At 45.2% G+C, this 27,636-nt stretch overlaps 1 protein-coding gene across 1 annotated transcript in view; it reads left to right on the plus strand.

The window, feature by feature from the left end:
- Positions 1 to 461: 461 nt before the first annotated feature.
- The window catches only part of LOC138851200 (uncharacterized), a 50,042-nt gene continuing 22,867 nt past the window's right edge, over positions 462 to 27,636 (plus strand). The window contains exons 1-10 of the mRNA XM_070080026.1: positions 462 to 755; positions 934 to 1,204; positions 5,028 to 5,067; positions 7,127 to 7,635; positions 9,687 to 9,824; positions 11,242 to 11,496; positions 22,705 to 22,833; positions 22,963 to 23,094; positions 23,264 to 23,386; positions 27,149 to 27,216. Of these exons, the coding sequence (XP_069936127.1) occupies positions 1,180 to 1,204; positions 5,028 to 5,067; positions 7,127 to 7,635; positions 9,687 to 9,824; positions 11,242 to 11,496; positions 22,705 to 22,833; positions 22,963 to 23,094; positions 23,264 to 23,386; positions 27,149 to 27,216 (1,419 nt within the window). The 5' untranslated portion in view covers positions 462 to 755; positions 934 to 1,179. The remainder of the gene's footprint in view (positions 756 to 933; positions 1,205 to 5,027; positions 5,068 to 7,126; positions 7,636 to 9,686; positions 9,825 to 11,241; positions 11,497 to 22,704; positions 22,834 to 22,962; positions 23,095 to 23,263; positions 23,387 to 27,148; positions 27,217 to 27,636) is intronic.

The following is a 27,636-nucleotide window of genomic DNA, read 5'->3' on the forward strand; positions in this document are numbered from 1 at the left end:
ACAGTACCACACTACCATCAGCACAGTACCACAGTACCTTCATCACAGTTCAGACACAACTAGCAGAGGTTCTAAGGTGCTGACCACAGCTCTCAATGGCAGTGAAAGATTAGCAGTGTTCTAGTAGGCTTATTTAAGCTCAGTGATAGGTGTCGTAAAGTGGTTTCCTGTAGATTTTAGAAAGTGAGTGAGTGAGTGAGAGAGAGAGAGAGAGAGAGAGAGAGAGAGAGAGAGAGAGAGAGAGAGAGAGAGAGAGAGAGAGAGAGAGAGAGAGAGAGAGAGAGAGAGAGAGAGAGAGAGAGAGAGAGAGAGAGAGAGAGAGAGAGAGAGAGAGAGAGAGAGAGAGAGAGGTACATATCAAATGCAATTATGAAATGCATGAATAGATTTTTCCTTATCCAAATCGTAGTTACAAGACTGACAGTAGATGTTGTTTTGATACACAGGAAACACTTATTTGGAAAGACCAGCAAGCCGCACATCCTGGCTGCCTCCGACCTTTGTATCGTGGCACTGGGTGTAGTGCGGCACTGGGTGTAGTGTGGCACTGGGTGTTCTCTGTGGCCCTGGGTGTGCTGTGGCACTGGGTGTTCTCTGTGACCCTGGGTGTGCTCTATGGCACTGGGTGTAGTGTGGTCCTGGGTGTTCTCTGTGGCACTGGGTGTCTTGTGGCAGTAACAAAACTAACCTTCCTAAGTGGTGGCAGTGACAGAGACGTCTCCCCAGGTGGTGGCAGTGACAGAGACGTCTCCCAGGTGGTGGCAGTGACAGAGACGTCTCCCCAGGTGGTGGCAGTGACAGAGACGTCTCCCCAGGTGGTGGCAGTGACAGAGACGTCTCCCCAGGTGGTGGCAGTGACAGACGTCTCCCCAGGTGGTGGCAGTGACAGAGACGTCTCCCCAGGTGGTGGCAGTGACAGAGACGTCTCCCCAGGTGGTGGCAGTGACAGAGACGTCTCCCAGGTGGTGGCAGTGACAGAGACGTCTCCCCAGGTGGTGGCAGTGACAGAGACGTCTCCCCAGGTGGTGGCAGTGACAGAGACGTCTCCCCAGGTGGTGGCAGTGACAGAGACGTCTCCCCAGGTGGTGGCAGTGACAGAGACGTCTCCCCAGGTGGTGGCAGTGACAGAGACGTCTCCCCAGATGGTGGAAGGACCAGTTGGTGGGTGGAGTACTCAATATGGCTGCCAGATGGTTGTTTCTAGGTAAGTTTCCCCTCTGAGTCTCCCCTCGCTTGACCTTCAAATCTCTATAATTTTCCCAGTTATTCCCTTCAAAAACTTTTAAAAGAAAATTCAAAGGAAGAACATTTCTTTTTTGAAAGTCTTATTGTGGCTAGCTGGTCTAGTGGCTAGCTGGTCTAGTGGCTAGCTGGTCTAGTGGCTAGCTGGTCTAGTGGCTAGCTGGTCTAGTGGCTAGCTGGTCTAGTGGCTAGCTGGTCTAGTGGCTAGCTGGTCTAGTGGCTAGCTGGTCTAGTGGCTAGCTGGTCTAGTAGCTAGCTGGTCTAGTGGCTAGCTGGTCTAGTGGCTAGCTGGTCTAGTGGCTAGCTGGTCTAGTGGCTAGCTGGTCTAGTAGCTAGCTGGTCTAGTGGCTAGCTGGTCTAGTGGCTAGCTGGTCTAGTGGCTAGCTGGTCTAGTGGCTAGCTGGTCTAGTGGCTAACTGGTCTAGTGGCTAGCTGGTCTAGTGGCTAGCTGGTCTAGTGGCTAGCTGGTCTAGTGGCTAGCTGGTCTAGTGGCTAGCTGGTCTAGTGGCTAGCTGGTCTAGTGGCTAGCTGGTCTAGTGGCTAGCTGGTCTAGTGGCTAGCTGGTCTAGTGGCTAACTGGTCTAGTGGCTAGCTGGTCTAGTGGCTAGCTGGTCTAGTGGCTAGCTGGTCTAGTGGCTAGCTGGTCTAGTGGCTAGCTGGTCTAGTGGCTAGCTGGTCTAGTGGCTAACTGGTCTAGTGGCAAGCTGGTCTAGTGGCTAGCTGGTCTAGTGGCTAGCTGGTCTAGTGGCTAGCTGGTCTAGTGGCTAGCTGGTCTAGTGGCTAGCTGGTCTAGTGGCTAGCTGGTCTAGTGGCTAGCTGGTCTAGTGGCTAACGCGACGGGCTGGAGTTTTGAGACTCTATGACCGCGGGTTCAATCCCGGCCGGGGGTATGGTTTATTTGCAATCGTGTCATTACGATTTCTTGAGTCATGTTGACGGCAGTGAAGGGACTTGAGCTAGAGTTCGTCACGGCCACGCTAGCTGGAGATTCGTCTGTAAAAACTTGCATTTGTGGTCACAGAGGTGCCTGTGCTAACTTTCCTATGGTGTAGAAATATACCTAGTTGGATGAATCTTATTGTGGCTAGCTGGTCTAGTGGCTAACGCGACGGGCTGGAGTTTTGAGACTCTATGACCGCGGGTTCAATCCCGGCCGGGGGTATGGCATGTTAAGGCTGCATGGTTTAAATCCTACCCACTACACTATGTTAAGGCTGCATGGTTTAAATCCCACCCACTACACCATGTTAAGGCTGCATGGTTTAAATCCTACCCACTACACCATGTTAAGGCTACATGGTTTAAACCCTACCCACTACACCATGTTAAGGCTGCCGGGTTTAAACCCTACCCACTACACCATGTTAAGGCTGCCGGGTTTAAACCCTACCCACTACACCATGTTAAGGCTGCATGGTTTAAACCCTACCCACTACACCATGTCAAGGCTGCCGGGTTTAAACCCTACCCACTACACCATGTTAAGGCTGCCGGGTTTAAACCCTACCCACTGCACTATGTTAAGGCTGCCGGGTTTAAACCCTACCCACTACACTATGTTAAGGCTGCCGGGTTTAAACCCTACCCACTACACTATGTTAAGGCTGCCGGGTTTAAATCCTACCCACTACACCATGTTAAGGCTGCATGGTTTAAACCCTACCCACTACACCATGTTAAGGCTGCATGGTTTAAATCCTACCCACTACACCATGTTAAGGCTGCATGGTTTATATCCTACCCACTACACTATGTTAAGGCTGCATGGTTTAAATCTTACCCATTACACCATGTTAAGGCTGCATGGTTTAAATCCTACCCACTACACTATGTTAAGGCTGCATGGTTTAAATCCTACCAACTACACCATGTTAAGGCTGCATGGTTTAAATCCTACCCACTACATTATGTTAAGGCTGCATGGTTTAAATCCTACCCACTACACTATGTTAAGGCTGCATGGTTTAAATCCTACCCACTACACTATGTTAAGGCTGCATGGTTTAAATCCTACCCACTACACCATGTTAAGGCTGCCGGGTTTAAATCCTACCCACTACACCATGTTAAGGCTGCATGGTTTAAATCCTACCCACTACACCATGTTAAGTCTGCATGGTTTAAATCCTACCCACTACATTATGTTAAGGCTGCATGGTTTAAATCCTACCCACTACACTATGTTAAGGCTGCATGGTTTAAATCCTACCCACTACACCATGTTAAGTCTGCATGGTTTAAATCCTACCCACTACACTATGTTAAGGCTGCATGGTTTAAATCCTACCCACTACACCATGTTAAGGCTGCCGGGTTTAAATCCTACCCACTACACCATGTTAAGGCTGCATGGTTTAAATCCTACCCACTACACCATGTTAAGGCTGCCGGGTTTAAATCCTATCCACTACACCATGTTAAGGCTGCCGGGTTTAAATCCTACCCACTACACCATGTTAAGGCTGCCGGGTTTAAATCCTACCCACTACACTATGTTAAGGCTGAATGGTTTAAATCCTACCCACTACACCATGTTAAGGCTGAATGGTTTAAATCCTACCCATTACACCATGTTAAGGCTGCATGGTTTAAATCCTACCCACTACACTATGTTAAGGCTGCATGGTTTAAATCCTACCCACTACACCATGTTAAGGCTGCATGGTTTAAATCCTACCCACTACACCATGTTAAGGCTGCATGGTTTAAATCCTACCCACTACACCATGTTAAGGCTGCATGGTTTAAATCCTACCCACTACACCATGTTAAGGCTGCCGGGTTTAAACCCTACCCACTACACCATGTTAAGGCTGCATGGTTTAAATCCTACCCACTACACCATGTTAAGGCTGCATGGTTTAAATCCTACCCACTACACCATGTTAAGGCTGCATGGTTTAAATCCTACCCACTACACCATGTTAAGGCTGCATGGTTTAAATCCTACCCACTACACCATGTTAAGGCTGCATGGTTTAAATCCTACCCACTACACCATGTTAAGGCTGCATGGTTTAAATCCTACCCACTACACCATGTTAAGGCTGCATGGTTTAAATCCTACCCACTACACCATGTTAAGGCTGCCGGGTTTAAACCCTACCCACTACACCATGTTAAGGCTGCATGGTTTAAATCCTACCCACTACACCATGTTAAGGCTGCCGGGTTTAAACCCTACCCACTACACCATGTTAAGGCTGCATGGTTTAAATCCTACCCACTACACCATGTTAAGGCTGCATGGTTTAAATCCTACCCACTACACCATGTTAAGAGTACATCCTGTGCTGTTCACTACCAAGCTCTTGCCGTACGTTTATATTAACATATAACCGTGTGCAATGCATGCAATAAGATCACAGTAAACAGGTGATATCACAATATGCAAAACAAACCACTGTGAAAAAATAGTGAACTTCCAAGCGCTTTCGTGATTTCTCACATTATCAAGGTCTCTTGATAATGTGTGAAATCATGAAATCGCTTGGAAGTTCACTATTTTTACGTGATTTCTCACGTTATCAAGTTCCTTGATAATGTAAGAAATTATGAAAGCGATTAGAAATTCATTATTTTTTCCACAGTGGTTATTTTGTATACAACTGTAACTATGTAAGAGTACATAGGTACCTGGTCTTTCATTGCATGATATACACAGCAGGATGGTACATTAAATATACTTTGCCGTGGGTTCGAATCCTCCCCGTTCGGTGATTTGCCTTCACTCATGTTATTACGATTTCTTGAATCCTGATGCTGTGCCCTGTCTGGTGTTTCAGGTATCCTCTGTGCCCTGGCTACCCCTGTTCTCCTCCACAAGTAAGTCAAAGGGGAGGTTAGTTATGCTTGCTCGTTAGTGAGGATGTTCTCCTCTACAAGTAAGTCAAAGGGGAGGTTAGTTATGCTTGCTCGTTAGTGAGGATGTTCTCCTCTACAAGTAAGTCAAAGGGGAGGTTAGTTATGCTTACTCGTTAGTGAGGATGTTCTCCACAAGTAAGTCAAAGGGGAGGTTAGTTATGCTAGCTCGTTAGTGAGGATGTTCTCCACAAGTAAGTCAAAGGGGAGGTTAGTTATGCTAGCTCGTTAGTGAGGATGTTCTCCACAAGTAAGTCAAAGGGGAGGTTAGTTATGCTAGCTCGTTAGTGAGGATGTTCTCCTCTACAAGTAAGTCAAAGGGGAGGTTAGTTATGCTAGCTCGTTAGTGAGGATGTTCTCCTCCACAAGTCAAAGGGGAGGTTAGTTATGCTAGCTCGTTAGTGAGGATGTTCTCCTCTACAAGTAAGTCAAAGGGGAGGTTAGTTATGCTAGCTCGTTAGTGAGGATGTTCTCCACAAGTAAGTCAAAGGGGAGGTTAGTTATGCTTGCTCGTTAGTGAGGATGTTCTCCACAAGTAAGTCAAAGGGGAGGTTAGTTATGCTTGCTCGTTAGTGAGGATGTTCTCCTCTACAAGTAAGTCAAAGGGGAGGTTAGTTATGCTTGCTCGTTAGTGAGGATGTTCTCCACAAGTAAGTCAAAGGGGAGGTTAGTTATGCTTAGCTCGTTAGTGAGGATGTTCTCCTCTACAAGTAAGTCAAAGGGGAGGTTAGTTATGCTTCCACAAGCTCGTTAGTGAGGATGTTCTCCACAAGTAAGTCAAAGGGGAGGTTAGTTATGCTTGCTCGTTAGTGAGGATGTTCTCCAAAAGTAAGTCAAAGGGGAGGTTAGTTATGCTTGCTCGTTAGTGAGGATGTTCTCCACAAGTAAGTCAAAGGGGAGGTTAGTTATGCTTGCTCGTTAGTGAGGATGTTCTCCTCTACAAGTAAGTCAAAGGGGAGGTTAGTTATGCTTGCTCACTGATCCTGTTGTGTTACATCCATGGTAAGAAATATCTTAAGTTACACCCACATATGGAAGTGAATGTTGACACTTCCAGTAACACAGATGTCTGTAGTTTATGTTGGAATTTGTGGGTTTTAATTAAAAGCTGATGTGTGGTGCGAGTCGGTATGAAGAAAGGACACGAGGAATGGGTAAAACAAAAGATAAACGTTGCATAATCATCTTCTCTCTGGGTCAACGTTTCGCTCTGTGTTCAGTTCTAACAAGTGACCCACTATATTATGTCACGACTTAATAAAACTCTACACAGAGCAAAAACTGTCCTTCAAAACAAAAAAAAAAAAAAAATATGCAACATATTTGATATTTAGATCAACTGAAGAGGACCTCAATTGGAGGTCGAAATTTACAGACGAAGTTTTATTCCTGAGTTCTGTCTGCGTGTGGGTTCCTGACTCTGACAAGTGCATGTTACACTTATTCTTTTTTGATGCACTTAGACGCATGTAATGTTTGTGTGTACCTCAGCAATGATGATCAGAGGGTGTACGTCACCCAGGTCTGTTACACACACACACACACACACACACAGGCCTAGTGTCTAATCGACATGTGCCTAGGACAAAATGGTAACTAACACACACTCACACACACACAGGACCCAGTAGCAACCAGTGAAGAGGCGGGGCCAGGAGCTAGGACTCGACCCCTGCAACCACAAAAAGGTGAGTACAAATAGGTGAGTACACACACACACACACAAGTACCACACTCAACAGGCCAAGTGTCTATTGACTAGTGCCTTTCACAACTAATAAACTGACTGACACACACGCCTTCATTTCCTCTGTCTTCCGTTTTTTCTGTTTGAGCCTCTCTCATCTCTCTGTCTGTCTGTCTGTCTGTCTGTCTGTCTGTCTGTCTGTCTCTCTTTTTCTCTCTCTCAATCCTTCTGTTGACTTCTTTACTTCTTCCTCTTGTTGTATCTAAGTAAAATAGAGACAGGTGTGTAGCATAAACTACAGATTTACTAAGCAGGTGTTGTGTGGTGGACTCTCAGCTGGTATGACTCTGGAGTCGCTTGGAGATCCTCATCCCCTGACGAAAGTGACCAAGAAGAAGACTATGAGAAGCCTCTGGCAGGAGACCAGACTCCTACAGGTAGCTACCAGACCAACACCAGTCAACCCCTCGCAGGACGGTTGGAAGGACACCAGTCTCGCTCATGGACTCATTCTGCATTTGCTCAGGAATCTCCCCAGTTCTCCAGTGGGTTAATTAATGCTAGTCTCCAGGGAAGACCGCAAGAATCTCCCATGGAATATCCCGTAGGTCTCCTAAGAGCACACCAGGGTCCTCCAAGGCTGGGAACACACACACTCCAAGGCTCACCTGCAGGTCTCCAGAGAGTGCCTCGAAGTTCCTCCTGGCTGGTACCAGAGATTTTCCTTGTTTACAACATGGAAAACTTCCCTGGCAATGTGGAAGCTGAGTGTTATTCTGGAGACATAACGACACACCTGACCATGAGTCTTGTGCCAGGAAGCTCTGACAACCCTTTCATTCGAAGTAAGTCCTCCACTTGTTCCATCGTTTTTTATTATTCTAAAAATTCCTTGTCTGAATATTTCCACAGAATTTTCCCCGTCAATGTTCTTGGAATCAAAGAAAATTATTTTTAGAAGTAGTTGTACAAAAGCTGACACTAACGCTGTCTGTCGATTTATAGCTCCTGGTCCCGGGGTGTATGTGTGTGTGTGTGTACTCAACTGAATGTACTCACCTAATTGTGGTTGCATGGGCCGAGACTTAGCTCAGTGTGTGTGTGTGTGTGTGTGTGTGTGTGTGTGTGTGTGTGTGTGTGTGTGTCGTTGCTTGAACATTGACGTAATTTTTGCTGTTATTCACTTTCCTGACAACTGTTGTTTCTAGTAACTTATTATATATTTAGTTCTAATTGTCAGTTCAAACTGTGCTTATGTTCCGTCTTAGAACCCAGGATGACACATGTCACCCAGGGTGACACATGTCACCCAGGATGACGCATGTAACCCAGGATGACACATGTCACCCAGGGTGACACATGTCACCCAGGATGACACATGCCACTATGGATATCACTTTCACTCAGTAACTTCTTGTAGACATAACTGAAACAGAAACTCTCGCTACAGGCCTGGTCACAGACCGGGCCGCGGGAGCGTTGACCCCCGGAACTCTCTCCAGGTAAACTCTCCAGGTAAACATCTGACGTCTCTTCGTTTTTCATACAGATCATTCTGTCATTTTACGTCAAGTTTCTCCGTCATTTCTTGGGTTATCTTGAGTATTCGTTTTCTAAAGTTTACTCCAGTACGGGGATTTGATCCTTCGACACGTTTGTAAAGAAGCCATCAGGGTATGGGCGGGGATTGAACTCGAGGCAAGTGAGTCGAAAAACTCCAGGCTAGAGCGTAAGCCACTGGACCAGCTGGCTACAGTCTGGCTGAGTCGTGATGACAGCTTTGAGGGGACTTGAGCTAGAGTTCGTCACGGCCAAGCTGGTGGGAGATTCATCTGTAAAAACTTGCATTTGTGGTCACAGTGGTGGCCCATGCTAACCTTCCTATAGTGTATAAATATACATAGTTGGATGAATCTTATTGTAGCCAGCTGACCCAGTGGTTTACGCACTGGCCTGGAGTTTTACCATTAACATGCCGCGAGTTCAATCCCCACCCGTACCATGGTATAGTTCAACACCTGGTAAGAGGCGGATCAAATCATTATTTTACAATCAACAATCCTAATCTCTTACATTTTATGGTACTCTTCAAATTATTGTTTTAAAATATGCAACATATTAAAAATTAATTAATATATGTTAAAATGTTATTTTGTTGTATATTATGACGATTTAGAGCAGTTTAGTGCATATTGTAATGTTCTCCATTGTTGTATTGAGCGACCCACACGGGTTTAGTTCTTCACGTAGTTGTCAATTATGAGCACTGATGACCATGATGACTGTCGTGTTCAGTTGTGTTCAGTTGTGTTCAGTTGTGTTCAGTTGTGTTCAGTTGTGTTCAGTTGTGTTCAGTTGTGTTCAGTTGTGTTCAGTTGTGTTCAGTTGTGTTCAGTTGTGTTCAGTTGTGTTCAGTCGTGTTCTTCAAGGTGTGGAATGATGGTGCAGGGCTTTTGATTCAAGGAACTAGAGCAACCTTCCAAGGCGCTGTACGAGTTTAGCGCTTCGTTATGATGATAATGATGATTATAAAACTAATAATTATAATGAAAATGATAATTAAAATTATAATAATAATAATAATTGTAATAATAATAATTATTATTATTTCTGGGTCAGTTGCCTTCATGATACTTATTGATGATGGTCTCAGACCATCTTGGTCTCTTAAAGTTAGTATATCAATGTATAAGTTATATTTCTGTCAACAAAGTGTTGGTGTTAAGTCAGAGTGAGGGTGTCACTTCCCTGGTAACAATAATAATAGTTATTACCAGTAACACAGCAGCTGGATCATCACTAACGTTGATTCAATAATCACTAACACTTTGAAATTATTTTTTTATGCCGGTTTGAAAGTGGTTTTTTATTTCATAATATTTTTTTCTCCCCGTAGCTAAATATACCCGACCGGAAGTCCTAGAGCTGGAGTGGAATACCTGGACATGGGGAAGAGTTGTTCGGGCGCGAGGGATGACTTGTGGATCCCAGGGCCACCCACACCAGGTCATGGCTCCTCTCCTCAGAAAACAAGGTGACCACATATGTTGCTCTAGTTCATACTTGTGTGTGCTTACATGAAGGAGGCAGGCTGAGCAGCCTACCCATGGTCAGTACAATCATTGGAAGAGGTAGGGACAGACTCAACGGCCTCCCCATGAATCACTGAGAGGGAAGGGGGAGTGCTGACTAAGTAACCTGCCCATACCTTGTTCAAGCACTGGGAAGAGAGAAGGGCAGGCTTAGCAGCCTACCCAGACCTGGTATAATCACTGGGAAGGGAGGGCAGGGGTATGACACACATGGTTAGTAGTATCACTGGAAGGGAGGTAATAAACCAGGCCGAGCAGCCTGTCTTTCGGTTGTCCCCTTTTCTTCCTCGGCACACACCTCGACTCTTAAGATCATCCGCACTGGTGTTGCTCTTCACCTAGCCGCCCCTAGCCTCGCCGAACACTGGTGTATCTGCGACAGTGCATCGGCAGACCGAGTCAGGTACCATGGTCTTGTTTGTTGTAGATCTGAGGAAAAAAACTGCAAGGTATAAAGAGGTTAATAACATCAAGAATGCCCAGCAATAGAGAAGCCACCCCAGTTATACAAGCCTAATAATGGAATTACATTGCAAACCTAGACTGACGGCAAGTAGGTAGTGTGAGACTACACATGTACATCCACACTGATGCAGCTGCCAGCTTCAGGGAATCCCTTAGGTCTAGAAAATGTGGTGAACTTGCCCATCATTATATGTGTGTTCCCATGAGCTTAGAGACCCTTGGCTCATGGGGAAAGAGTGTATTAAAGTTCCTTATGGAGCTAGGCAAAAGACTCAATAGGTTAACTAAGGATCCAAGGGCGGCTAGTTTTCTGTTCCAGTGACTCAGCGCTGCGGTTCAGAGGGGTAATGACTGCTGTAACTTGCGAACGCGTCCCACCTCTGAGGACCTGGATGAAATTGTTGTATTTTGTTTTTGATAGACAAGTAGCAATGAGAATTTGTAATGTATCCCTCAACCCTTTTGTATTGTACATGCCGTTAATGTATTGTTTAAGACGTGTTGAGTTTGTTATGAAGATTTCTGATCTCCTCTGTCTGTCACCTGTCATCAGCAGGTACGACACACCTGGAGGAAGTGTATGTAACTTACCTGCATCATCACTTCTCTCTCTCTCTCACTATTTCTTTCTTCAGTTCCTCCCTCCCTTCCTCCTTCCTCCCAAGGGAAGTTTCTTGATCAAGGGAAGCGGAGTGACATCTTCCTCGGACTGAACCTGACTACCTCTTTCTTTACCCTAACCCCCCCCCCCAGGCGGAGTATGACCCCTTAGTGTTTAGAACTGCTCCATCAATGAAAGCAGCAGTGGTGAGAGACTGTTAGAGATTATTATTGCTAGTCTCTAACATTCTCTCGCACTAACAGTCTCTCACCCTCACATTCTCTCACTTTCAGCTGAATACGTACCTCAGCAGCTGAGTGTGACGGTGGACAAAGGTCAGCACGTCAGGATCACCTTCAGGAAGGTTGACAGTGTGTATGTACGATGGCAGAAGGAACCTGTCAGTACTTCAGGCTGGACAAACTCAGAACTGTCATCTACCTGGCAGTTGACCATCAGGGCTTCTCAACTCTCTGGTTCTGGCTTCTATTCTATCATCAGTCAGGACACAGATAAATACTTAGGAACGTTCGTCGTCCTAATTAGAGGTAAGGAACGTCTAAATAAACATCAAATAGACGAGAGGTTAAGTTTATCTAGAGACATAATTAGAGTTCAGAATGTTTGAGAGGTTTTTAAGGTTATAATTTAACCTGTCATCTTAATGTGACGTGCATTTTTACACGCATTACAACATTCAAACTTAAATATTTATTTTTATACGTTAGATTAATGTAATTAACTATAAACCATAAATTATCGGCCATTAGTTAAAATTTCGTAGAAAATCAAAATGTTCGAAGCTGTATCCTATATATCTCTTCTTCTTGCCTCACCAACTTCTTGCCTCACCACCTTCTTGCCTCACCAACTTCTTGTCTCACCAACTTCTTGTCTCACCAACTTCTTGCCTCACCAACTTCTTGTCTCACCACCTTCTTGTCTCACCAACTTCTTGTCTCACCAACTTCTTGTCTCACCAACTTCTTGTCTCACCAACTTCTTGTCTCACCACCTTCTTGTCTCACCAACTTCTTGTCTCACCACCTTCTTGTCTCACCAACTTCTTGTCTCACCAACTTCTTGTCTCACCAACTTCTTGTCTCACCAACTTCTTGTCTCACCAACTTCTTGTCTCACCAACTTCTTGTCTCACCAACTTCTTGTCTCACCAACTTCTTGTCTCACCAACTTCTTGTCTCACCAACTTCTTGTCTCACCAACTTCTTGTCTCACCAACTTCTTGTCTCACCAACTTCTTGTCTCACCACCTTCTTGTCTCACCAACTTCTTGTCTCACCAACTTCTTGTCTCACCAACTTCTTGTCTCACCAACTTCTTGTCTCACCAACTTCTTGTCTCACCAACTTCTTGTCTCACCACCTTCTTGTCTCACCAACTTCTTGTCTCACCAACTTCTTGTCTCACCAACTTCTTGTCTCACCAACTTCTTGTCTCACCAACTTCTTGCCTCACCAACTTCTTGCCTCACCAACTTCTTGTCTCACCAACTTCTTGCCTCACCAACTTCTTGCCTCACCAACTTCTTGTCTCACCAACTTCTTGTCTCACCAACTTCTTGTCTCACCAACTTCTTGTCTCACCAACTTCTTGTCTCACCAACTTCTTGTCTCACCAACTTCTTGTCTCACCAACTTCTTGTCTCACCAACTTCTTGTCTCACCAACTTCTTGTCTCACCAACTTCTTGTCTCACCAACTTCTTGTCTCACCAACTTCTTGTCTCACCAACTTCTTGTCTCACCACCTTCTTGTCTCACCAACTTCTTGTCTCACCAACTTCTTGTCTCACCAACTTCTTGTCTCACCAACTTCTTGTCTCACCACCTTCTTGTCTCACCAACTTCTTGTCTCACCAACTTCTTGTCTCACCAACTTCTTGTCTCACCAACTTCTTGTCTCACCAACTTCTTGTCTCACCAACTTCTTGTCTCACCACCTTCTTGTCTCACCAACTTCTTGTCTCACCAACTTCTTGTCTCACCAACTTCTTGTCTCACCAACTTCTTGTCTCACCAACTTCTTGCCTCACCAACTTCTTGCCTCACCAACTTCTTGTCTCACCAACTTCTTGCCTCACCAACTTCTTGCCTCACCAACTTCTTGTCTCACCAACTTCTTGCCTCACCAACTTCTTGTCTCACCAACTTCTTGTCTCACCAACTTCTTGTCTCACCAACTTCTTGTCTCACCAACTTCTGGCCTCATCACCTTCTGGCCTCATCACCTTCTGGCCTCATCACCTACTTGCATCACCACATTCTTGCCTCACCACCTTCTTGCGTCACCACCTTATCTCACCACCTTCTTGCCTCAACACCTTCTTGCCTCACCACCTTCCTGCCTCACCAACTTCTTGTCTCACCACCTTCTTGTCTCACCACCATCTTCTCTAACCACCTTCTTGCCCCACCACATTCTTGTCTCACCACATTCTTGTCTCACCACATTCTTGTCTCAAAACCTTCTTGTCTCACCATTTTCTTGACTCACCACATTGTCTCACCGCCTTCTTGCCTCACCACCTTCTTCCCTCACAACCTTCTGGCCTCGTCACCTTCTTTCCTCACCACCTTCTTGCCTCACCACCTTCTTGCCTCACCACCTTCTTGCCTCATCAACTTCTTGCCTCACCACCTTCTTATCTCACCACCTTCTTGTCTCACCACCTTCTTGCCTAACCACCTTCTTGGTTCACCACCTTCCTGCCTCACCAACTTCTTGTCTGACCACCTTCTTGTCTCACCACATTCTTTTCTCACCACCTTCTTGTCTCACCACATTCTTGTCTCACCACCATCTTGTCTCACCACCTTCTTGTCTCACCACCTTCTTGCCTAACCACCTTCTTGGTTCACCACCTTCCTGCCTCACCAACTTCTTGTCTCACCACCTTCTTGTCCCACCACCTTCTTGTCTCACCACCTTTTCTCACCACCTTTTTGTCTCATCACCTTCTCTCACCACCTTCTTCTCTCACCATCTTCTTGCCTCACCACCTTCTTGCCTCACCACCTTCTTGCCTCGCCACCTTCTTGCCTCACCACATTTGCCTCACCACCTTCTTGCATCACCACCTTCTGGCCTCACCACCTTCTTGACTCACCACCTTCTTAACTCACCACCTTCTTGCCTCACCAAATTCTTCCCTCACCACCTTCTTGCCTCACCACATTTAGCCTCACCACCTTCTTGCCTCATCACCTTCTTCCCTCACAACCTTCTTGTCTCACCACCTTCTTGCCTCCCCACTTTCTTCACTTACCACCTTCTTGTCTCACCACCTTCTTGTCTCACAACCTTCTTGCCTCACCACCTTCTTCCCTCACCACCTTCATCCCTCACCACCTTCTTTCCTCACCACCTTCTTGCCTCACCACCTTCTTGCCTCACCACCTTCTTGAAACACCAATTTCTTACCTCACCACCTTCTCGCCTCAACACCTTCTTGCCTCATAGCCTTCTTGTCTCACCACCTTCTTCCCTCACCACCTTCTTGTCTCTCCACCTTCTTGTCTCACCACCTTCTTCCCTCACCACCTTCTTGTCTCTCCACCTTCTTGTCTCACCACCTTCTTCCCTCATCACCTTCTTGCCTCACCATTTTCTTGTCTCACCACCTTCTTTCCTCACCACCTTCTTTTCCCACCACATTCTTATCTCACCACATTCTTGTCTCACCACATTCTTGTCTCAACACCTTGTCTCACCACTTTCTTGACTCACCACCTTGTCTCACCGCCTTCTTGCCTCACCACCTTCCCTCACAACCTTCTGGCCTCATCACCTTCTTGCCTCACCACCTTCTTGCCTCACCACCTTCTTGCCTCACCACCTTCTTGCCTCACCACCTTCTTGCCTCACCACCTTCTTATCTCACCACCTTCTTGTCTCACCACCTTCTTGCCTAACCACCTTCTTGGTTCACAACCTTCCTGCCTCACCAACTTCTTGTCTCACCACCTTCTTGTCTCACCACATTCTTGTCTCACCACCTTCTTGTCTCACCACCTTCTTGTCTCACCACCTTCTTGTCTCACCACCTTCTTGTCTCACCACCTTCTTGTCCCACCACCTTCTTGTCTCACCACCTTTTCTCACCACCTTTTTGTCTCACCACCTTCTTGCCTCACCACCTCTTCTCACCACCTTTTTGTCTCACCACCTTCCCTCATCACCTTCTTCCCTCACAACCTTCTTGTCTCACCACCTTCTTGTCTCACCACTTTCTTGTCTCACCACCTTCTTGTCTCACCATCTTTCCTCACCACCTTCTTCCCTCACCACCTTCTTCCCTCACCACCTTCTTGCCTCATCACCTTCTTCCCTCACAACCTTCTTGCCTCACCACCTTCATGCCTCACCACTTTCTTCCCTCACCACATTCTTGTCTCACCACCTTCTTGTCTCATAACTTTCTTGCCTAACCACCTTCTTCCCTCACCACCTTCATCCCTCACCACCTTCTTGCCTCACCACCTTCTTGTCTCACCACCTTCTTGCCTCACCACTTTCTTCCCTCACCACCTTTTTCCCTCACCACCTTCTTGTCTCACCACCTTCTTGTCTCACCACCTTCTTGCCTCACCACTTTCTTCCCTCACCACCTTTTTCCCTCACCACCTTCTTGTCTCACCACCTTCTTGTCTCACCACCTTCTTGCCTCACCACTTTCTTCCCTCACCACCTTTTTCCCTCACCACCTTCTTGTCTCACCACCTTCTTGTCTCACCACCTTCTTGCCTCACCACCTTCTTGTCTCACCACCTTCTTGTCTCACCACCTACTTGCCTCACCACCTTCTTGCCTCACCACCTTCTTGTCTCACCACCTCCTTGTCTCACCACCTTCTTGCCTCACCACCTTCCTGTCTCACCACCTTCTTGTCTCACCACCTTCTTGTCTTACCACCTTCTTGTCTCACCACCTTCTTGTCTCACCACCTTCTTGCCTCACCAACTTCTTGCCTCACCACCTTCTTGTCTCACCACCTTCTTGTCTCACCACCTTCTTGTCTCACCTCCTTCTTGCCTCACCACCTTCTTCCCTCACCACCTTCTTGTCTCACCACCTTCTTGTCTCACCACCTTCTTTGCCTCACCACCTTCTTGCCTCACCACCTTCTTGTCTCACAACCTACTTGTCTCACCACCTTCTTGCCTCACCACCTTCTTGCCTCACCACCTTCTTCCCTCACCACCTTCTTGCCTCACCACCTTCTTCCCTCACCACCTTCTTGTCTCTCCACCTTCTTGTCTCACCACCTTCTTCCCTCACCACCTTCTTGCCTCACCACCTTCTTGCCACACAACCTTCTTGTCTCACTACCTTCTTGCCTCACCACCTTCTTGCCTCACCACCTTCTTGTCTCACCACCTTCTTGCCTCACCACCTTCTTGTCTCACCACCTTCTTGTCTCACCACCTTCTTGTCTCACCACCTTCTTGCCTCACCACCTTCTTGCCTCACCACCTTCTTGCCTCACCACCTTCTTGTCTCACCACCTTCTTGTCTCACCACCTTCTTGTCTCACCACCTTCTTGCCTCACCACCTTCTTGCCTCACCACCTTCTTGCCTCACCACCTTCTTGCCTCACCACCTTCTTGCCTCACCACCTTCTTGCCTCACCACCTTCTTGCCTCACCACCTTCTTGCCTCACCACCTTCTTGCCTCACCACCTTCTTGTCTCACCACCTTCTTGCCTCACCACCTTCTTGCCTCACCACCTTCTTGTCTCACCACCTTCTTGTCTCACCACCTTCTTGCCTCACCACCTTCTTGCCTCACCACCTTCTTGCCTCACCACCTTCCTCTCCTCCATCACTATATTCTGATCTCATCCAATCTTACCACTTTCCTCGTCGTTCCTTCCTCTCCAACAACAGCATTCACTCTCCCTACACTGTCATCCACCAGACACTCTCCCTACACTGTCATCCACCAGACACTCTCCCTACACTGTCATCCACCAGACACTCTCCCTACACTGTCATCCACCAGACACTCTCCCTACACTGTCATCCACCAGACACTCTCCCTACACTGTCATCCACCAGACACTCTCCCTACACTGTCATCCACCAGACACTCTCCCTACACTGTCATCCACCAGACACTCTCCCTACACTGTCATCCACCAGACACTCTCCCTACACTGTCATCCACCAGACACTCTCCCTACACTGTCATCCACCAGACACTCTCCCTACACTGTCATCCACCAGACACTCTCCCTACACCGTCATCCACCAGACACTCTCCCTACACTGTCATCCACCAGACACTCTCCCTACACCGTCATCCACCAGACACTCTCCCTACACTGTCATCCACCAGATACTCTCCCTATACTGTCATCCTCCGGACACTCTCCCTACACTGTCATCCTCCAGACGCTCTCCCTACACTGTTATCCTCCAGACACTCTCCCTACACTGTCATCCACCAGACACTCTCCCTACACTGTCATCCACCAGACACTCTCCCTACACTGTCATCCACCAGACACTCTCCCTACACTGTCATCCACCAGACACTCTCCCTACACTGTCATCCACCAGACACTCTCCCTACACTGTCATCCACCAGACACTCTCCCTACACTGTCATCCACCAGACACTCTCCCTACACCGTCATCCACCAGACACTCTCCCTACACTGTCATCCACCAGACACTCTCCCTACACCGTCATCCACCAGACACTCTCCCTACACTGTCATCCACCAGATACTCTCCCTATACTGTCATCCTCCGGACACTCTCCCTACACTGTCATCCTCCAGACGCTCTCCCTACACTGTTATCCTCCAGACACTCTCCCTACACTGTCATCCACCAGACACTCTCCCTACACTGTCATCCACCAGACACTCTCCCTACACTGTCATCCACCAGACACTCTCCCTGCACTGTCATCCACCAGACACTCTCCCTACACTGTCATCCACCAGACACTCTTCCTACTCCGTCATCCACCAGACACTCTCCCTACACTGTCATCCACCAGACACTCTCCCTACACCGTCATCCACCAGACACTCTCCCTACACTGTCATCCACCAGACACTCTCCCTACACTGTCATCCTCCACCCACTCACCCTACACTGTCAGCCTCAAGACACTCACCCTACACTGTCATCCTCCAGACACTCTCTCTACACTGTCATCCTCCAGACACTTTCCCTACACTGTCATCCTCCAGACACTCACCCTACACTGTCATCCTCCAGGCACTCTCCCTACACTGTCATCCTCCAGGCACTCTCCCTACACTGTCATCCTCCAGGCACTCTCCCTACACTGTCATCCTCCAGACACTCTCTCTACACTGTTCTCCTCCAGACACTCACCCTACACTGTCATCCTTCAGACACTCACCCTACACTGTCATCCTCCAGACACTCACCCTACACTGTCATCCTTCAGACACTCACCCTACACTGTCATCCTCCAGGCACTCTCCCTACACTGTCATCCTCCAGACACTCTCTCTACACTGTTCTCCTCCAGACACTCACCCTACACTGTCATCCTTCAGACACTCACCCTACACTGTCATCCTCCGGACACTCACCCTACACTGTCATCCTCCGGACACTCACCCTACACTGTCATCCTCCGGACACTCACCCTACACTGTCATCCTTCAGACACTCACCCTACACTGTCATCCTCCAGGCACTCTCCCTACACTGTCATCCTTCAGACACTCACCCTACACTGTCATCCTCCAGGCACTCTCCCTACACTGTCATCTCTCCTGTGTATGGGGGAAGTTATTCTGAGAGATGATGATTACCAAGTGATAGTAACTCCAGCTGAAGCATAACAGGTACATTAACAGTGGAGAAACAGTACATCAACAGTGAAGAAACAGTACATTAACAGTGGAGAAACAGTACATCAAGAGTGGAGAAACAGTACATCAACAGTGAAGAAACAGTACATTAACAGTGGAGAAACAGTACATCAAGAGTGGAGAAACAGTACATCAACAGTGGAGAAACAGTACATTAACAGTGGAGAAACAGTACATCAAGAGTGGAGAAACAGTACATCAACAGTGGAGAAACAGTACATCAACAGTGAAGAAACAGTACATCAACAGTGGAGAAACAGTACATCAACAGTGGAGAAACAGTACATCAACAGTGGAGAAACAGTACATCAACAGTGAAGAAACAGTACATCAACAGTGAAGAAACAGTACATCAACAGTGAAGAAACAGTGCATCAACAGTGAAGAAACAGTGCATCAACAGTGAAGAAACAGTACATCAACAGTGAAGAAACAGTACATCAACAGTGAAGAAACAGTGCATCAACAGTGAAGAAACAGTACATCAACAGTGAAGAAAAAGTACATCAACAGTTGAGAAACAGGTACATCAACAGTGGAGAAACGGGTGTATCAACAATGGAGAAACAGTACATTAACAGTGGAGGAACAGGTACATCAACAGTGAAGAAACAGGTACATCAGCAGTGGAGAAACAGATACATCAACAGCGAAGAAACAGTACATCAACAGTAAAGAAATAGTACATCAACAGTGGAGAAACAGTACATCAAAAGTGGAGAGACAGGTACATCAACAGTGAAAAACAGTTGCATCAACATTGAAGAAACGGTACAACAAGAGAAGAAAAACAGTACATCAGCAGTGGAGAAACGGTACATCAACAGTGGAGAAACAGTACATCAACAGAGTTTAGTTTATCATCTCTAGATTGATGGAATGAACACATTGACTCAAGTCTGAAGGACTGATTACCTCAAACTTCAGCCTGAGGTCCATTTGTCATGTGGGGGTTCGAAACGTGGATTGGGCAAGAACACTCACATAGGCTGTAAGTACGTATAATTATAACGGAATATATGGGAAGCACAGGCCCGCCCTGCCTCTCTGCTCTCTATCTAAGACTGACTCACGAATGATGCCTAGGGATGAGCGGCGCTCAAAAATATGCTATTGCCAGCAGCAACAGTGAATAACAACAAGTGAGTCACACAGACGGTTGGTAGTGAGTCATACTACTGGTAACTGGTTACTGGTAACTGGTTACTAGGAACTGGTACTACTGAGAGCTCGCCGACGCTAACGTATGTCGTCCCGGGGATCATCTTATTTAATCGAAAGCTCAGGGAAGGTGGGGAGTGTCGAGCGTGTGGTGAACTGGAAACCATTTTTCATGTTGCATATTTTTGTGAACGCATAGGGAGGGTCAGGGAATGGTTTAGAAAGGTAATTCGATTTATGGGAGGGGGTGGGTTGCAGGTATTGTGATTGTTAAGTTTAGACATTGATGGGGTGGGAGCGCAGGTTAAAAACACGGTGGCATATCTAGTGACTGATTTCGTGTTCACATCATGGGCAATGAGAGATGTAGGTGCGGGTGAAAGGATAAAGGTGCTGGCAGCGACATTTTACAGATCTAAGTGCCGCAATAGGGAAGTATATGGTAGGAGATGGGACACTAAATTTACAGAGGGTAATCGGAATTTTCGGCTGCGCGGTTTACGGAATTTGTAGGTCAATGGGAAGCAACGGGCAACCTAACCGAACCTAACCGAACCTAACCTAACCTAACCTAACCTAACCTAACCTAACCTAACCTAACCTAACCTAACCTAACCTAACCTCCCGTACATTGAGTAATATGACGGAAGAGTGCGTAAGGAGAAGCTCAGTTCACTGTTTGCATGACACTATTGTTTTATTTTAAGGTGTAGTTCCTTGGCTATGATAGGGACAGAGGTGGAAAAGTACGTTCACATAAATATGTAGGTGCGTTAGTGTGTATGTATATATGTGTGTGCATCTGTACCGAAATATACATAGATGTATATTCAAGTGTATACATATGTGTGCGAGAGTGTGTTTGAACTGGTGAATATAGTGGGAGACATGGTGCAGCATATTTGTCATAAGATGCTTACCAAATATACATTAAGGTGCGGCGCACGATTTGTTCATAAATTTTTCATAGTGAAAATTGGACTAACTAAACCTGATCTTCAGACAGTTGTTTTTGGATTATTAGTGTACAATTATCACAAATGTCTGTAACGTCTGGCAAGTGTAACACCTGCTGAGGTGTGTGATTAGCTGCACTTAGGGTAGTGAATTTTAGGTTTTCTTATTCTATATTATATGTGTAAAGAGGTGCCAATTATTTTAGCCCGTTGAATCAGCGTCTATTACTTTCGGTGTATAAGAGATAACAGAGAGCACACTTCCACCCGGAGGGATGGTCGGAGTGCGCACCGAATTGTTTACATTCCACACGAAGAACGTCTTGTACTGGATGATATGAATATCAGTGGCGAGTTGTGAATGGTGTTGTATAGGATGTAATGGCACTGAGTCAGTATACATTTTACCTTTGTAATCAAATGTGTAGAATTATTTAGTATTTTGTATAATATTCAATATGTCAGGGGTCAATGTCACAGTGGTGAGGTGTGTGTAGGTGTGTCGTGTGTATATTAAATGTTAGGAAAATGGGGTTTATTTGTATAATCAGGTAAGTGATAGTATACTTTTTGAGGGGTGACTGTAATATTGTTTTTGTATCATTATTATATTTAAAATCACAGGTGAGGGTGAGTGTCGGTTGTGTAAGTTATGGTCAGCGTTGTACTGCGGTGATGTAGTAACCCAGTAGACTCAGTACTGGAACTATTACTTATAGTTCGTGTTTGGTTTCAATGTTATATATGTACCTGTTTATGTACAATGTCTGTACGTATATGAAGGATTAAATAAAATATGAAAAAAAATCAGCCTCAGGGACTGATTACCTCAAACTCCAGGCTGAGGGACTGATTACCTCAAACTTCAGGCTGAGGGACTAATTACCTCAAACTTCAGGCTGAGGGACTGATTACCTCAAACTCCAGGCTGAGATACTGATTACCTCAAACTTCAGGCTGAGGGACTGATTACCTCAAACTTCAGGCTGAGGGACTGATTACCTCAAACTTCAGGCTGAGGGACTGATTACCTCAAACTTCAGGCTGAGGGACTGATTACCTCAAACTTCAGGCTGAGGGACTGATTACCTCAAACTCCAGGCTGAGGGACTGATTACCTCAAACTTCAGGCTGAGGGACTGATTACCTCAAACTTCAGGCTGAGGGACTGATTACCTCAAACTCCAGGCTGAGGGACTGATTACCTCAAACTTCAGGCTGAGGGACTGATTACCTCAAACTTCAGGCTGAGGGACTGATTACCTCAAACTCCAGGCTGAGGGACTGATTACCTCAAACTCCAGGCTGAGGGACTGATTACCTCAAACTTCAAGCTGAGGGACTGATTACATCAAACTTCAGGCTGAGGGACTGATTACCTCAAACTCCAGGCTGAGGGACTGATTATCTCAAACTCCAGGCTGAGGGACTGATTACCTCAAACTTCAGGCTGAGGGACTGATTACCTCAAACTTCAGGCTGAGGGACTGATTACCTCAAACTTCAGGCTGAGGGACTGATTACCTCAAACTCCAGGCTGAGGGACTGATTACCTCAAACTTCAGGCTGAGGGACTGATTACCTCAAACTTCCCCTCATCTTCACTATTCTGGACTGATGAAGCCCCTCGATGGCAAAATGTCTGCACATTAAATATTGCAAAATATTGCACAAGTGTCTCATTATTCAACTTGTAGCTTTTCTAAGTTATTTACAAAACTCACCAGTATAACTGTTATATATATGACTGTTACAGACTGTCCAGAAGGTTACTACGGAAGTGACTGCAGTGACAGGTGTTACTGTCAGTATGGTGGTGACTGTCACCCACAGACTGGTGAGTGTGTCTGTCCTCCATACCTGACTGGAAACCAGTGTCAGAGAGGTAAGTACGTTTCACATATATTAACACATATGTACTTATGTATTTCATATTAACTCACATGTACCTTGTATGTGTTTTTGTATGTACACAGGTATTTACTGTTGTAGCTTACATGTGCTATGCCTCCAGGGTGTAGCAACAAGCTGATGGGTCGTGAGTGTACTGTGTCCTTACTTGTGCCTCAGGGAAAGCAGGTGTGTCTCCCTCAGCCCCTGGGTTGTCACTGTGTCCCTGGCTACACTGGTGACAACTGTGACAAAGGTAATGACTGTTGAACCTCTTAGTATTATTACTTGTACAACAACAACAACAACAACAACAACAACAACAACAACAACAACAACAACAACAACAACAATAATAATAATAATAATAATAATAATAATAATAATAATAATAATATAATTAACCATTCTTACCACTACCACAGAGTGTGGCACTGGGTACTGGGGTCTCGGGTGCCAGCAGACCTGCAGGAGTGGGTGCCAGGTCAACTGTGACAAACAGACAGGAGAGTGTCCACCAGGCCAGCACAACCCTGACTGTAACACAGGTATATACAGTTAGTTTAGTTATGTCATCTGAGTGGCTAGTTTGTAGTGCACCACCAGCAGGTCATTCTGTGAGTGGCAGCACAAAAGTCAGGATAACAGAGGTCACAGTGAGTCAGACTCCACTGGTCACTTCTACATTGCTAGAAAGAAATATTAGTCCTGTCGTATGTTACAGTTACTTTACATAATTGTTGTACACAGTAAAGACTACACTCTCACAAAAATATATTTTTACAAATACAAAAATATTGGTCATAACTGGATTGCAATTACCTCTATAAAAACCTGATCATTCATCTAGTGGATGCAAAATATGAATACAGCCTCAAGATATCAGATATCTTATCAATAACAATGAGGTGTTTTGTCATATCTTGTAAATTTTGAATGGAGGTGTTTCTGAAAGGTTGGATCTTTGGATACTAAGATTTATTGTTATATTGTATGACCCTGTCTCTGCCCACACACTTGGTATTTTGTCATCTTAATACAAACCCTCCTGCCAGAGATACTTATAACATAGCCTTAGTCTAGTAGTAACAACAGTACTGCCAGAGATACTTATAACCGGACCTTAGTCTAGTAGTAACAACAGTACTGCCAGAGATACTTATAACCGGACCTTAGTCTAGTACTGCCAGAGATACTTATAACCGGACCTTAGTCTAGTAGTAACAACGGTACTGCCAGAGATACTTATAACCGGACCTTAGTCTAGTACTGCCAGAGATACTTATAACCGGACCTTAGTCTAGTAGTAACAACGGTACTGCCAGAGATACTTATAACCGGACCTTAGTCAAGTAGTAACAACAGTACTGCCAGAGATACTTATAACCGGACCTTAGTCTAGTAGTAACAACAGTACTGCCAGAGATACTTATAACCGGACCTTAGTCTAGTAGTAACAACAGTACTGCCAGAGATACTTATAACCGGACCTTAGTCTAGTAGTAACAACAGTACTGCCAGAGATACTTATAACCGGGCCTTAGACTACTAGTAACAACAATATTGACAGAGATACTTAAAACCTGGCCTTAGTCTAGTGGTAACAACAGTACTGCCAGAAATACTTATAACCTGGCCTTAGTCTAGTAGTAACAACAGTACTGCCAGAGATACTTATGTTGCAACCCCTGAATGGGTTGCAATGTATATTATGTATATATATTACATGTATATTACCTTTTCATATAATTTTATATTGCTTATATTTGCAATAATAGCTAAATCGTAAATATATTGCTTTATATTATTATTTGACTTAGTTATGTTGTTAGGCAGGATGTAACACATATATTATGTGCTCATAGTTCAAGTCTTGATTGTCTAACTACTGTAATTATCGCTCTTTGCTCGTTAGACTGCCGGCTTCTGTTTCTGAGCTGCAGCTGTCCACTGAGCTATCACGTGATCGAGGGGGGTGTCCTCACCTCGCCTGAAGTATTCAGTCTGGTCTAGACTCTCTTGGTGGTTGAACGTATTCCTGACAAGTGCCTAACTCTTCCTTATTGGCCCTTGTTGGAGGATCGTCTCTGTAGCTTCGTTAGTTCTGTAGAACTCTGTTCTCAGAACATTGTATAGACTTAGTGATTTTCGACGTTGTACTGAGGTTGCGTGTCGCATAGACACTCTGAGCAACTCAGGTCCTGAGCTGTAGCTTCTGACCTAACTTGTACTGGTATCTGTGTATTGTCACAGTCGGGGATTTTCTTATGCTGAACTTAGATTCAGTAGTATGGGAGTTTTGTGACTTTTGTGGAGGATCTGCTGATGGTCCCTACTTAGTGTCGTTATATTATCTCCTTGTTCCTGATTCAGTGTCGCAGTTGCTTGTTATATTGCTATTGGGCTTAGTATTCTTTTTATTGTTCAAGCAGACTGTTCTGATTCCCAGTCGGTCAAGAAGTTGGTTTATTTGAGGACTTTGTCAGTCACTTGTTTAAGTCTAGTCGAGTCGTGAGCCATAGCGAACTACTTAGAGCACTTACACGCATACACAAACTTACTTGTACATATTTGTAATATCTTATTAAATGTTAATGTACCAGACGGTACTTAAGACATATAAATGTGATATGTGCATACAGCACAATATTTCTGTACACGAGAGAAGTGATTAATATTATTTTGATTACTGGGATTAATTTAATTTAATTTAATTTGATAATATACGCCTAGACAACTTAATTAATAAATTTATTAAATTTTAATTTCTCTAGTTAGTAGCCTACCAGTTGTAATCCTGAAGCACTATTGAATCATACTGAATTCTAATGGATAATTGGACAAGGATACTGACTAATTGTTACGAAAACCCAGTAACAGGCTGGATGCTAGAAGGGCAGTCCTTTCTAGTATTCACTGGAGATCTCTAAGCTTTTAGAATCGCGTTTTTTGTAACAACTTGAAACCTGGCCTTAGTCTAGTAGTAACAACAGTACTGCCAGAGATACTTATAACCTGGCCTTAGTCTAGTAGTAACAACAGTACTGCCAGAGATACTTATAACCTGGCCTTAGTCTAGTAGTAACAACAGTACTGCCAGAGATACTTATAACCTGGCCTTAGTCTAGTAGTAACAACAGTACTGCCAGAGATACTTATAACCTGGCCTTAGTCTAGTAGCAACAACAGTACTGCCAGAGATACTTATAACCTGGCCTTAGTCTAGTAGTAACAACAGTACTGCCAGAGATACTCATAACCTGGCCTTAGTCGAGTAGCAACAACAGTACTGCCAGAGATACTTATAACCTGGCCTTAGTCTAGTAGTAACAACAGTACTGCCAGAGATACTTATAACCTGGCCTTAGTCTAGTAGTAACAACAGTACTGCCAGAGATACTTATAACCTGGCCTTAGTCTAGTAGCAACAACAGTACTGCCAGAGATACTTATAACCTGGCCTTAGTCTAGTAGTAACAACAGTACTGCCAGAGATACTTATAACCTGGCCTTAGTCTAGTAGCAACAACAGTACTGCCAGAGATACTTATAACCTGGCCTTAGTCTAGTAGTAACAACAGTACTGCCAGAGATACTTATAACCTGGCCTTAGTCCAGTAGTAACAACAGTACTGCCAGAGATACTTATAACCTGGCCTTAGTCTAGTAGTAACAACAGTACTGCCAGAGATACTTATAACCTAGTAACAACATCTTTCAATCTACTGACCTTGTTGCTTTCTCCATAGATAAGTTTAACTTGATACATTTCTTTATAACGGGTAATGGATCTTGTAGTTGTTATCTCTACTGTTCTAGTTTCCTCAAGTTAGTTTGTTACTTCCTTTCTAACAATGTTTCCTAAACTTCTGTTTAACAAAACAAAGTTATACTCAATATTCTCTTTATTTAATGCTAGTTTAGATAATTCATTAACTTTGCCATGCTCCTGAGGGCTTAGCTGGAGAGGATTTCGGGGGTCAACGCCCCCGCGGCTCGGTCTTAGACCAGGCCTCGTGGTGGATCAGAGTCTTATCAACCAGGCTGTTACTGCCGGTTGCACGTAAACCGACGTACGAACCACAGCTAAGTCCTCCCTTCAGATCGTCATGTTCTAAACCGTCTCTTCCATTTTCTAGGACCTATGTACTAAAGGGTCGTATATGGAACCTAGAAAGACAGATGAATAAAGGGATGTTAGGAAGTACTTCTTCAGTCTCAGTGTTGAAGGGAAGTGGAAGTGAATGAGGTGAAGTTCATACACAGTTTCAGGAGCAGGAATTAATAATAATGTTGTGTCTCCTTCACAGTTCCAGCAGCAGTTACTGATGTCACCATCACTGACACAAAGCCTGACAGTGTAGTGCTGACTTGGACGGTGAGTCACACAGAGAGAATGTGAGTAAAAGAGAGAGCGAGAGTTAGAGACAGTGAGAGAGACAGAGTAAGAGAGATAATTATGTTCTCTCGTACAGAGTATAAAGTCGTGGATATATAGTGATAAGAGTGTGATGAGTGAGACATGAGTGTGTGTGATGAGTCAGACATGAGTGTGTGTGATGAGTGAGACATGAGAGTGTGTGTGATGAGTGAGACTTGAGAGTGTGTGTGATGAGTGAGACATGAGTGTGTGTGTGATGAGTGAGACATGAGAGTGTGTGTGATGAGTGAGACATGAGAGTGTGTGTGATGAGTGTGACATGAGAGTGTGTGATGAGTGTGACATGAGTGTGTGTGGGATGAGTGAGACATGAGTGTGTGTGTGATGAGTGAGACATGAGTGTGTGTGTGATGAGTG

Source organism: Cherax quadricarinatus, unplaced genomic scaffold (assembly GCF_038502225.1).
Source record: "Cherax quadricarinatus isolate ZL_2023a unplaced genomic scaffold, ASM3850222v1 Contig83, whole genome shotgun sequence".
NCBI classification, from domain to species: Eukaryota; Metazoa; Arthropoda; class Malacostraca; order Decapoda; family Parastacidae; genus Cherax; species Cherax quadricarinatus.